At 44.7% G+C, this 13269-nt stretch overlaps 1 protein-coding gene across 1 annotated transcript in view; it reads left to right on the forward strand.

The window, feature by feature from the left end:
* The window catches only part of LOC140721015 (uncharacterized), a 59370-nt gene extending 46430 nt beyond the window's left edge, over positions 1-12940 (forward strand). The window contains exons 8-10 of the mRNA XM_073035879.1: positions 7994-9250; positions 9323-9627; positions 9706-12940. Coding sequence (XP_072891980.1) covers positions 7994-9250; positions 9323-9627; positions 9706-10738 — 2595 coding nt within the window. The 3' untranslated portion in view covers positions 10739-12940. The remainder of the gene's footprint in view (positions 1-7993; positions 9251-9322; positions 9628-9705) is intronic.
* Positions 12941-13269: the final 329 nt, after the last annotated feature.

The following is a 13269-nucleotide window of genomic DNA, read 5'->3' on the forward strand; positions in this document are numbered from 1 at the left end:
GCAAAGGGATTTACCCTGTCTCCATTCCTTCTGTAATCCACAACCAGCTCTTTAGTTTATATGACATTGAGGGAGAGGTTGTTTTCTTGACACCAGACAGATGTTGTTCAGACCTGTTAATTTGTAACAGCTTCCCAATATTTTTTGCTCTATTATTTACCCTCTCTTTAGCTTTTATGTTGGGTTTGGCTTCTCATTTCAGCCATGGTTGTGTCCTCCTGCCATTCTAATGCTTCACTGGGATGTATCTACCGCGCACCTCCCGAATTGTTCCCGGAAACTCCAGCCATTGCTGCTCCATCGACATTCCTACCAGTTTCCCCTTCCAATCAATTTTGTCCAGCTTCTCTGTCATAGAAACCTGGAGAAGTTCAGTGCAGAAACAGACCATTTGTCCATCTAGACAATGCTGAAAACATTTAGGCTGTCTGATGCAATGACCTGCACTGGGATGATAGCACTCCATACCCCTACCATCCAGCTGCCTATCCAAACTTCACTTAAATGGTGAAATCGAGCTCACATGCACCAGTGCTGGCATCTCATTCCACACTCTCACAGTCGATTCAGTGAAGAGCTTTCCCACATGTTCCCATTAAATTTTCACCTTCGCCACTTACCCATGACCTCTGGTTGTCATCCCACCCAACCTCAGTGGAAAAAACCTGCTGCATTTACCCTATCTGTACCTTCATAATTTTGCATACTTCCAACAAATCCTCAAAACAATGTATAGTTTCCTTGTTTATGCTTAGAGCCTTGTTTAGGTGCATAAGATGATGAGGGGCATTGATCAAGTGGATAGTCAGAGGCTTTTCCCAGGGCTGAAATGGCTAACAGGAGGGGGCATAGTTTTAAGGCGCTTGGAAATAGATACCGAGGGAAAGTCAGGGGTAAGTTTTTGCATAGAGAGTGGTGTGTGGGTGGAATGCACTGCCAGCAGCGGTGGTTGAGGCAGATACAATAGGGTCTTAGACAGGTACATGGAGCTTAGAAAATAGAGGGCTCTGCGCGAGGGAAACTCTAGGCAGTTTCTAGAGTAAGTTGCATGGTTGGCACAACATTGTGGGCTGAATGGTTTGGAATCTGCTGTGGATTTCAATGTTCTGTGTTGAACAGTGAAATAACTTTGGCTATCCTACAACCCTCTGATAACCACCCTCCCCCCACCCCCCATTCACTAAGGATGATTTGGTTATCTCTGCTAGGGGCCCGACAATTTCTGCACTTGCCTCCTGTAGGGTCCGAGGGAGCACCATGTCATGTCCTTTTCCACACTCCCATAGACCCTGTGTCCATCTCCTGAGAAAATAGAGATGAAAACATATTTAACATCTCCCCATCTGCTTTGGTTGCACACGTGGATTGCCATTCTGGTCTTCCAGAGGACCCACTTTGTGCCTTGTAATCCTTTTGCTCTTAATCTATCGCTGGAATCCCTGATGATTATCCTTCATCTTTTTTGCGACAGCAACCTCATGCCTTCTTTTAGTCATCCTGATTTATTTCTTATGTGTTCTCTTGCATTGCTTATACTCTGTAACAACCTACCTGCCTATCCCTGTTATACAACTCCATTTTGTGCTTCACCAGGGTCTCAATATTTCTTGAAATCCAAGGTTCCCTACAGTTTCTATCTTTACCTTTTATTCTGAGAAGCACATACCCACTTTGCACTTTCAAAATTTCACTTTGAAGGCCTGCCACTTACCAAGCACACCTTTGCCATAAAGCAGCCTGTCCCAAACCACAGTTGCCAGATCCTAGTGTCATAATTCCAGGTGTTGATCCATGCCCTGAACACATCCGCCTTTCCTACGCTGCTCCTTACATTGAGATATGACAGTGAGAGTAGGAATGGAATTAGGTGGAGGATGAATGCGTGGTTGAGGGATTGGAGCAGGGGGCAGGGATTCAAGTTTCTGGATCATTGGGACCTCTTCTGGGGCAGGCGTGACCTGTTCAAGAAGGACGGGTTACACTTGAATCCTGGGGGGACCAATATCCTAGCGGGGAGGTTTGCTAGGGCTACAGGGCAGACTTTAAACTAGTAAGATGGGGGGGCGGAAATCAATTTGAGGAAACTATGGGAGAGGAGGTTAGTTCACCAGTAGAGCAAGTAAGTAGACAGTGTGTGAGGGAGGAAAGGCAGGTGATGGAGAAGGGATGCGCTCAGCCCGAAGTTGTAGGGGAGAAGAAAGAAAAGGATAATAAATTTGAATGCATTGCTAGGGATGAAAAGAGAGGAGGAGGTGGAGAGTATCTTAAATGTATCTATTTTAATGCTAGGAGCATTGTAAGAAAGGTGGATGAGCTTAAAGTGTGGATTGATACCTGGAATTATGATGTTGTAGCTATTAGTGAAACATGGTTGCAGGAAGGGTGTGATTGGCAACTAAATATTCCTGGATTTAGTTGCTTCAGGTGTGATAGAGTAGGAGGGGCCAGAGGAGGAGGTGTTGCATTGCTTGTCCGAGAAAATCTTATGGCGGTGCTTTGGAAGGATAGATTACAGAGCTCCTCTAGGGAGGCTATTTGGGTGGAATTGAGGAATGGGAAAGGTGTAGTAACACTGATAGGAGTGTATTATAGGCCACCTAATGGGGAGCGTGAGTTGGAAGAGCAAATGTGTAAGGAGATAGCAGATATTTGTAGTAAACACAAGGTGGTGATTGTGGGAGATTTTAATTTTCCACACATAGATTGGGAAGCTCATTCAGTAAAAGGGCTGGATGGTTTAGAGTTTGTGAAATGTGTGCAGGATAGTTTTTTGCAACAATACATAGAAGTACCGACTAGAGATGGGGCAGTGTTGGATCTCCTGTTAGGGAATGCGATAGGTCAGCTGACAGATGTATGTGTTGGGGAGCACTTCGGGTCCAGTGATCACAATAGCATTAGCTTCAATATAATTATGGAGAAGGACAGGACTGGACCTAGAGTTGAGATTTTTGATTGGAGAAAGGCTAACTTTGAGGAGATGTGCAGGGATTTAGAGAGAGTGGATTGGGTCAAGTTGTTTTATGGGAAGGATGTAATAGAGAAATGGAGGTCATTTAAGGGTGAAATTATGAGGGTACAGAATCTTTATGTTCCTGTTCGGTTGAAAGGAAAGGTTAAAGGTTTGAAAGCGCCATGGTTTTCAAGGGATATTAGAAACTTGGTTTGAAAAAAGAGGGATGTCTACAATAGATATAGGCAGCATGGAGTAAAGGAATTGCTCGAGGAATATAAAGAATGTAAAAGGAAACTTAAGAAAGAGATTAGAAAAGCTAAAAGAAGTTACGAGTTTGGTTTGGCAAATAAGGTGGAAGTAAATCCGAAAGGCTTCTACAGTTATATTAAAAGCAAGAGGATAGTGAGGGATAAAATTGGTCCCTTAGAGAATCAGGGTGGTCAGCTATGTGTGGAGCCGAGGGAGATGGGAGAGATTTTGAATGATTTCTTCTCTTCGGTATTCACTAAGGAGAAGGATATTGAATGGTGTAAGGTGTGGGAAACAAGTAAGGAAGTTATGGAACTTATGACAATTAAAGAGGTGGAAGTACTGGCGCTTTTAAGAAATTTAAAAGTGGATCAATCTCCGGGTCCTGACCGGATATTCCCCAGGACCTTGAGGGAAGTTTGTGTAGAGATAGCAGGAGCTCTGACGGAGATCTTTCAGATGTCATTAGAAACGGGGATTGTGCCGGAGGATTGGCGTATTGCTCATGTGGTTCCATTGTTTAAAAAGGGTTCTAGAAGTAAGCCTGGCAATTATAGACCTGTCAGTTTGACATCAGTGGTGGGTAAATTAATGGAAAGTATTCTTAGAGATAGTATTTATAATTATCTGGATAGACAGGATCTGATTAGAGAGTAGCCAGCATGGATTTGTGCGTGGAAGGTCATGTTTGACAAACCTTATTGAATTTTTTGTAGTTACGAGGAATGTTGATGAGGGTAAGGCAGTGGATGTAGTCTATATGGACTTCAGCAAGGCCTTTGACAAAGTTCCACATGGAAGGTTAGTTAAGAAGGTTCAGTCGTTAGGTATTAATGCTGGAGTAATAAAATGGATTCAACAGTGGCTAGATGGGAGATGCCAGAGAGTAGTGGTGGATAATTGTTTATCGGGATGGAGGCCGGTGACTAGCGGGGTGCCTCAGGGATCTGTTTTGGGCCCAAATGTTGTTTGTAATATACATAAATGATCTGGATGATGGGGTGGTAAATTGGATTAGTAAGTATGCTGATGATACTAAGGTAGGAGGTGTTGTGGATAATGAGGTGGGTTTTCGAAGCTTGCAGGGAGATTTATGCCGGTTAGAAGAATGGGCTGAACGTTGGCAGATGGAGTTTAATGCTGAGAAGTGTGAGGTTCTACATTTTGGCAGGAATAATCCAAATAGAACATACAGGGTAAATGGTAGGGCATTGAGGAATGCAGTGGAACAGAGAGATCTAGGAATAACAGTGCATAGTTCCCTGAAGGTGGAGTCTCATGTAGATAGGGTGGTGAAGAAGGCTTTTGGAACGCTGGCCTTTATAAATCAGAGCATTGAGTACAGAAGTTGGGATGTAATGTTAAAATTGTACAAGGCATTGGTAAGGCCAAATTTGGAATATTGTGTACAGTTCTGGTCACCGAATTATAGGAAAGATAGCAATAAATTAGAGAGAGTGCAGAGACGATTTACTAGGATGTTACCTGGGTTTCAGCACTTAAGTTACAGAGAAAGGTTGAACAAGTTAGGTCTCTATTCATTGGAGCGTAGAAGGTTGAGGGGGGATTTGATCGAGGTACTTAAAATGTTGAGAGGGATAGATAGAGTTGACGTGAATAGGCTGTTTCCATTGAGAGTAGGGGAGATTCAAACGAGAGGACATGATTTGAGAGTTAGGGGGCAAAAGTTTAAGGGAAACATGAGGGGGTATTTCTTTACTCAGAGAGTGATAGCTGTGCGGAATGAGCTTCCTGTAGAAGTAGTAGAGGCCAGTTCAGTTGTGTCATTTAAGGTAAAATTGGATAGGTATATGGACAGGAAAGGAGTGGAGGGTTATGGGCTGAGTGCGGGTAGGTGGGACTAGGTGAGATTAAGAGTTAGGCACGGACTAGGAGGGCCGGAATGGCCTGTTTCCGTGCTGTGATTGTTATATGGTTATATACAGGGCTCAGCATATTCACTGCAACATGCTCAACGTTTTTCATTCCTGACCTTGTCTGAGGTCTGAACAACATCTGTCTCCACAACCTCTCCTCTATCTGTTCTGTCATTCCCCCTGCAACTTTAGTTTACCCACCCCCCCATGCCCCACCCCCCACCATGCAGCTCTATCACCCCTTTGGCTTTCATCTCCCAGATCAATAAAAAGGAGGTGCATACCAGGTACAGGCAGATAGGAACAAATGGGCTACTTATGAGATACAGGAAATTCAAGTGAACACTGATGAAAGAAGGCATGAGGTTGCCCCAGCAGACAAGGTGAAGGAGAATCCTCATGGATTCTGCAGATATGTTAAGTGGAAAAAGATTTCAAGGGAAAAAATTAATCCTTTGCAAAATTAGAATGGTAATCCGTATGAGGAGACAAAATAGATGGGGGAGATTTTTTCTGCATTCGTATTTACTCCGGAGGTGGACACAGAGTCTATAGAAGTGAGGCAAAGCAGCATCAACTTCATGGACCCTGTACAGATTACAGAGGTGGAGGTGTTTGCCGTCTGAAGGCAAATTGCCATGGATAAATCCCCAGGGCCTGACAAATTGTTCCCTCGGACCCTTTGGAAGACAAGTGCAGAAGTTGTCGGGGCCCAAGCACAGATATTTAAATCATCCTTAGTGACAGGTGAGGTACTGGAGGATTGGAGGACAACGAATGTTGTTCCGCTGTTCAAGAAAGGCTCTAAAAATAAACTAAGAAATTGTACATTGGTGTGCTTGACATCAGTAGGGGGAAAGTTATTGGAACTTATGTGCAGGAAATGGATATATAAGTATTTGGATAGATGTGAATTGATTAAGGATAGACAACATGGCTTTGTGCTTGGTAGTTCATGGCTCACCAATCTTATAGAGTTTCTCGAAGTTATCAGGAAATTGGATGAAGGCAAGTCAGTGGATGTTGTCTACATGGACTTCGGCAAGGCACTTGACAAAGTCTCATATGGGAGGTTGGTCAAGAAGGTTCAGTCACTCAGCATTCAAGATGAGATAGTAAATTGGACGAGACACTGGCTTTGGGAGAAGCCAGAGTATGGTAGCAGATGGTTGCCTCTCTGACTGGAGGTCTGTGACTAGTTGTGTGTCATAGGGATCAGTGCTTGATCTGTTGTTGTTTGTCTTCTATATCAGTAATCTGGATGATAGTGTGGTTAACTGGATCAGTAAATTTGTGGATGACACCAAGATTGGGGTGTAGTGGACAGCGAGGAAGACTATCATGGCTTACAGTGCGACCTGGACCAGCTGGAAAAATGGTTTGAGAAATGGAAAATGGAATTTAATTCAGACAAGTGTGAGGTGTTGCACTTTGGTAGGACCTACCACTGTAGGTCTTATACAGTGACTGGTTGGGCACTGAGGAGTGTTGTAGAGGAAAGGGACCTGGGAATACAAGTCTGTAATTCACTAAAAGTGGTATCACAGTTAGGTAGAGACGGAAAGAAAGATTTCAGCCCATTGGCCTTCATGAACCAAAGCACTGACAACAGTAGATAGATGAAAGTTGTAAAAGAGGTTCCGAGAGTTCAGAGAAAATTCACAAGGATTTTGCCAGGTCTGGAGGACTTGGGTTACAAGGAAAGATTGAACAGGTTAGGACTTTATTCCTTGGAATGTAGAAGATTGAGGGGAGATTTGATTGTGATAGAGGGGCATAGATAAAATGCAAGTTGGCTTTTACCACGGAGATGGTGTGGAACTACAACCAGAGGCCATGGGTTAAGGGTGAAAGGTGAAATGTTAAGGGGAACATGAGGGGAAACTTCTTCACACAGATGGTCATCTGGGTGTGGAATGAACAGCCAACACAAATGGTGAATGCGAGCTGGATTTCAACATTTAAGGAGTTTTGTGTAGGTACCTGAATGGTTGGGGTGTGGGAGTGGGGAGTTTAAATAGTTTAGCACAAGCTAGATAGCCCAAAGGGCCTGTTTCTTTGTTGGTACTTTTCTGCAAGAACCTTTAACAGCTGTGCGGACCAACCATTCATCTCAGCAAGAAATTTTTATAAGGCATTAAAATTGTGGCACTTTAAGTTAATAATACATATAAGAAAATCCCAGCTGCACGTCAAGAAAGACTATTTGTGTGAGAATTTTTCAGTTACTCTGTGGCCAGGCACCCATGCAGCTCAGCAGGAACAGGGAATAATACCAATGGAGGGAGCCAAACTGAGCCAAGGCACAAACTGGAGACCACAGAAATGCCCCATTCCTATAGAAACAAGAAGAGCATCAGGGAATTGATGGTTATTTCAGATACCAGCACTGTGCCCAGTTAGAAGATGATTTCTCTGTGCAACTTGGGTGGAACCTCACTGTAACAGTGTGATGCTGGATCAAACCTTGGCAACTCAAACCTTGGCAATCTCATCCGAAGTGTTGACCTACACCCATTGATGGATTTTGTAAATCTTTTTACAGGTTAAAAACGAGAAGGAATTTGTCTCCCGGAAGCTCAGACATGGCACACCAGTTTTCCTGTCTCTGTCTAGATATTTAAGAAGTGAAGCAAGGGATTCAATCGACCATCCTACCTGATCAGACTACGGGGCAGGATTCACTCAGTCATTTGACCAACTGGCACGCCCGTCATTTTACACAGGGGAGAGCCCATTCTTCTGCTCAGACATTGGGAATGGATTCAGACAGTCATCTCAACTGAAGGTACATCAGCAAGTTCACACTGAGCAAGGTCATTCACCTGTTCTGTGTGTAAGAAAGCACTTAGTCTGTCATCCCACATGTGGACACACCAGTCAGAAACTGGTCATCTGCTGATTTTCTGGGAAAGGATTCACTCTGTCATCTGACCTGATGGCACACCAGCGAGTTCAGACCGGGGTGCGGCCGTTCACTTGCTCGGACTGTGGGATGAGATTCACTCGGTCATCCACCCTACAGAGACACCAGAAAGTTCACACTGGGGAGAAGCCGTTCACCTGCTCAGTCTGTGGGAAGGGATTCACTGAATCATCTAAACTGAAGGTACATCAGCGAGTTCACACTGGGGAGAAACCGTTCACCTGCTCAGTCTGTGGGAAGGGATTCACTGAATCATCTAAACTGAAGGTACATCAGCGAGTTCACACTGGGGAGAAACCGTTCACCTGCTCAGTCTGTGGGAAGGGATTCACTGAATCATCTAAACTGAAGGTACATCAGCGAGTTCACACTGGGGAGAAACCGTTCACCTGCTCAGTCTGTGGGAAGGGATTCACTGAATCATCTAAACTGAAGGTACATCAGCGAGTTCACACTGGGGAGAAACCGTTCACCTGCTCAGTCTGTGGGAAGAAATTCACTTTGTCATCCAGCCTGCAGAGACATCAGTCAGTTCACACTGGGGAGAAACCGTTCACCTGCTCAGTCTGTGGGAAGGGATTCACTGAATCATCTAAACTGAAGGTACATCAGCGAGTTCACACTGGGGAGAAACCGTTCACCTGCTCAGTCTGTGGGAAGGGATTCACTGAATCATCTAAACTGAAGGTACATCAGCGAGTTCACACTGGGGAGAAACCGTTCACCTGCTCAGTCTGTGGGAAGAAATTCACTTTGTCATCCAGCCTGCAGAGACATCAGTCAGTTCACACTGGGGAGAAACCGTTCACCTGCTCAGTCTGTGGGAAGGGATTCACTTGGTCATCCCACCTACAGATACATCAGCGAGTTCACACTGGAGAGAGGCCGTTCACCTGCTCTGTCTGTGGGATCGGATTCACTCAGTCATCCACCCTGCAGAGACACCAGAAAGTTCACACTGGGGTGAAGCCGTTCACCTGCTCAGTCTGTGGGAAGGGATTCACTGAATCATCTAAACTGAAGGTACATCAGCGAGTTCACACTGGGGAGAAGACGTTCATCTGCTCAGACTGTGGGAAGGGATTCACTCGGTCATTTGACCTAATGGCTCACCAGCGAATTCACACCGGGGAGCGTCCGTTCACCTGCTCAGTCTGTGGGAAGGGATTCACTGAATCATCTAAACTGAAGGTACATCAGCGAGTTCACACTGGGGAGAAACCGTTCACCTGCTCAGTCTGTGGGAAGAAATTCACTTTGTCATCCAGCCTGCAGAGACATCAGTCAGTTCACACCGGGGAGAAACCGTTCACCTGCTCAGTCTGTGGGAAGGGATTCACTGGATCATCTAAACTGAAGGTACATCAGCGAGTTCACACTGGGGAGAAACCGTTCACCTGCTCAGTCTGTGGGAAGAAATTCACTTTGTCATTCAGCCTGCAGAGACATCAGTCAGTTCACACTGAGGAGAAACCGTTCACCTGCTCAGTCTGTGGGAAGGGATTCACTTTGTCATCCAGCCTGCAGAGACATCAGTCAGTTCACACCGGGGAGAAACCGTTCACCTGCTCAGTGTGTGGGAAGGGATTCACTCAGTCATCCAACCTGCTGAGTCATCAGTCAGTTCACACTGAGGAGAAACCGTTCACCTGCTCAGTCTGTGGGAAGGGATTCACTTTGTCATCCTACCTGCAGAGACATCAGTCAGTTCACACCGGGGAGAAACCGTTCACCTGCTCAGTGTGTGGGAAGGGATTCACTCAGTCATCCAACCTGCTGAGTCATCAGTCAGTTCACACTGGGGAGAAGCCGTTCACCTGCTCAGTCTGTGGGAAGGGATTCACTGAATCATCTAAACTGAAGGTACATCAGCGAGTTCACACTGGGGAGAAACCATTCACCTGCTCAGTCTGTGGGAAGGGATTCACTTACTCATCCAGCCTGCAGGGACATCAGTCAGTTCACACTGGGGAGAAACCGTTCACCTGCTCAGTGTGTGGGAAGAAATTCATTTTGTCATCCAGCCTGCAGAGACATCAGTCAGTTCACACCGGGGAGAAACCGTTCACCTGCTCAGTGTGTGGGAATGGATTCACTGAATCATCTAAACTGAAGGTACATCAGCGAGTTCACACTGGGGAGAAACCATTCACCTGCTCATTCTGTGGGAAGGGATTCACTCAGTCATCTAACCTACTGACACACCAGCGAGTTCACACTGGGGAGAAGCCATTCACCTGCTCAGAATGTGGGAAGGGATTCACTCTGCCATCTAACCTACTGAGACACCAGCGAGTTCACACTGGGGAGAAGCCTTTCACCTGCTCAGAATGTGGGAAGGGATTCACTCAGTCATCCAGCCTGCAGAAACATCAGCGAGTTCACACTGGGGAGAAACCGTTCACCTGCTCAGTCTGTGGAAAGGGATTCACTTCGTCATCCAACCTGCAGAAACATCAGCGAGTTCACACTGGGGAGAAACCGTTCACCTGCTCAGTCTGTGGAAAGGGATTCACTTCGTCATCCAACCTGCTGAGTCATCAGTCAGTTCACACTGAGGAGAAACCGTTCACCTGCTCAGTCTGTGGGAAGGGATTCACTCGGTCATCTAAACTGAAGGTACATCATCGAGTTCACACTGGGGAGAAACTGTTCACCTGCTCAGTCTGTGGGAAGGGATTCACTCAGTCCTCCACCCTACAGAAACACCAGTCAGTTCACACATTTTGAACTATTCACCTGCTCAGAATGTTGGAAAGGATTCATTCAGTCATCCCAACTACTGGCACATCAGTCAGTTCACATTCTTATTAATTCCTTACTTTTGCTTGCTGAGGACATTCATTTTAAGAGAGCGAGTGATTAAGAAGGCAAATCAGTCGGGCTTGCAGCTTGTTTACATCGCTCACAGCTTGTTTAGTTTTAACCGAGGACTCAGACACTCAGAGTCAGATGGAGATGAAGGAGGAAAAATGGAAGGATCGAAACCAGGGAACTAGTAGCCAAGGGTCACTGTTTAGAGCTTTCCTATGCCCACAAGGGTGGGTTAAGTGTTGATTCACCATACATCGAATGTGTGGTTATCACCTCATTTGATCCATAGGTGTGGATCGGATTTGGGGTATCCTGTGAAGACTACTTATGTGTTAACGCTTGGCTGGGTGTGGTGTGATAATTCACTTGAAGGCGATACCCATTGTGACAAGTCACTTTCGGTGATAATTCGTATGTGGATTTGAAACGATGAAGCATAAAATCTACAGCAACTGTTCTCTCGTTTCACCACAATGGAACCTTTGGAAATCGACGTAATTGCCTTCTCTCGACATTTACCCTGGATTACAAATATCTCTCTCTCATCACCTATTCCGTGGATGAACTGAACTTCCATACTTTACCATCTCAAGACTCTAAGCCTTGTTTCCCCCGAGCTCAATAGTTTGGGAGTTATATTTTGTTACGCCTGTGCCCCAACTCTGAGGGGCTGAAGGGTACAAAGTAGCCCCCACCTTTTTGAGAATCGCAAGATCGCTATTAATTCAGGTCAGGAGACGCAGGAAATGAGAGAAAGACACGCAGAATCCACATGGGGTTTGGAACGTCCTGGCCCCTCAGCAATACAAAGCCACGGGAAATGGCCATTGTCTCTTGGAGACGGAATTGTGTATTGAGTGCTGTACTATTTATTTGAAGCCCTCAGGGAATGAGCCGAGGGGGCTGGCTGAGAGATTGCATCATCCCAACCTGATTGACATCTGAGACCCCATGAGTAAGGATAAAAGAGGGTCTGGGGAACAACCCCTTTAGACGCACCAGGAGAAACGATAGAAATCCCGTGACAGCGTTTAATAGTGACTGCCGGTGGTGACTTGTATGTGTGTCCATCCTTGCTCGGATGACGAGTTTTCCACGGAACGGCTTAGCTAAAGGACCGACTACAAAAACAGAACTCTCGAAGGATCGACATCATAAAAAGGAAAGCAGGCAAGTTTAAAACATCTGTCTCTCTTGACTCCAACAAAAGGCTGCAGCCTGCATGAACTTGAGTGACTTTTATATTTCCATCGGACAATACATTATCCCCTACACAACGATAGAGTTATTTCTTATTGATTATTATTATACCCGCGCTTTTAGATTTAGTATTGATGACGTATATATCTATGTTTGCATTGAGATTATTTTTGTGTATTTTTATCAATAAATACTGTTAAAAATAGTACCATCAGACTTCAACGGACCTCTCTATCTTTGCTGGTAAGTGACCCAGTTTTGGGGTACGTAACAATTTACACACATATATACACATAAAACTGTTAACTTTTGTTTATCTTGCTTAATTTACTTTATTATAAGTAAATACTAATAAAGATAGTGGTTTTAACATCAAAACTAGGCTCCAGGAGTAGTCTATTGTTGCTGGTTAATTTCTAAAGCTTTAGTTTCTAAATATTTGTTCATAACAAAATTGGGGCCTGCATCTGGGATATGAACAAATTTGAGGGCGTGTTGATTAATTAATTATTGATTTCATTGGGGAAATCCCTTTTGATTTATTTGTGTGTGCAAAATCAGCAGCAATGGATGTTGATAAATGTCTGGAAGCACCAACCTCTGAGGCATTAGAGGACGCCAGAAGGATCATGTTGTTGTGTATTGTGAAAAGGTTTAAACTTGCTAAGGTGAAATTGACAATCAGGAAGGCACAGATGCAGAGGATTAGATAGATAGATAGATAGATAGATACTTTATTCATCCCCATGGGGAAATTCAACATTTTTTCCAATGTCCCATACACTTGTTGTACATACAATACTTAACTCAGTAATAATATGATATGCATCTAAATCACTAACTCAAAAAGCATTAATAATAGCTTTAAAAAAAAAGTTCTTAAGTCCTGGCAGTTGAATTGTAAAGCCTAATGGCATTGGGGAGTATTGACCTCTTCATCCTGTCTGAGGAGCATTGCATCGACAGTAACCTGTCGCTGAAACTGCTTCTCTGTCTCTGGATGGTGCTATGTAGAGGATGTTCAGGGTTTTCCATAATTGACCGTAGCCTACTCAGCGCCCTTCGCTCAGCTACCGATGTTAAACTCTCCAGTACTTTGCCCACGACAGAGCCCGCCTTCCTTATCAGCTTATTAAGACGTGAGGCGTCCTTCTTCTTAATGCTTCCTCCCCAACACGCCACCACAAAGAAGAGGGCGCTCTCAACAACTGACCTATAGAACATCATCAGCATCTCACTGCAGACAT

Source organism: Hemitrygon akajei, unplaced genomic scaffold (genome assembly GCF_048418815.1).
Source record: "Hemitrygon akajei unplaced genomic scaffold, sHemAka1.3 Scf000049, whole genome shotgun sequence".
Lineage (NCBI taxonomy): Eukaryota > Metazoa > Chordata > Chondrichthyes > Myliobatiformes > Dasyatidae > Hemitrygon > Hemitrygon akajei.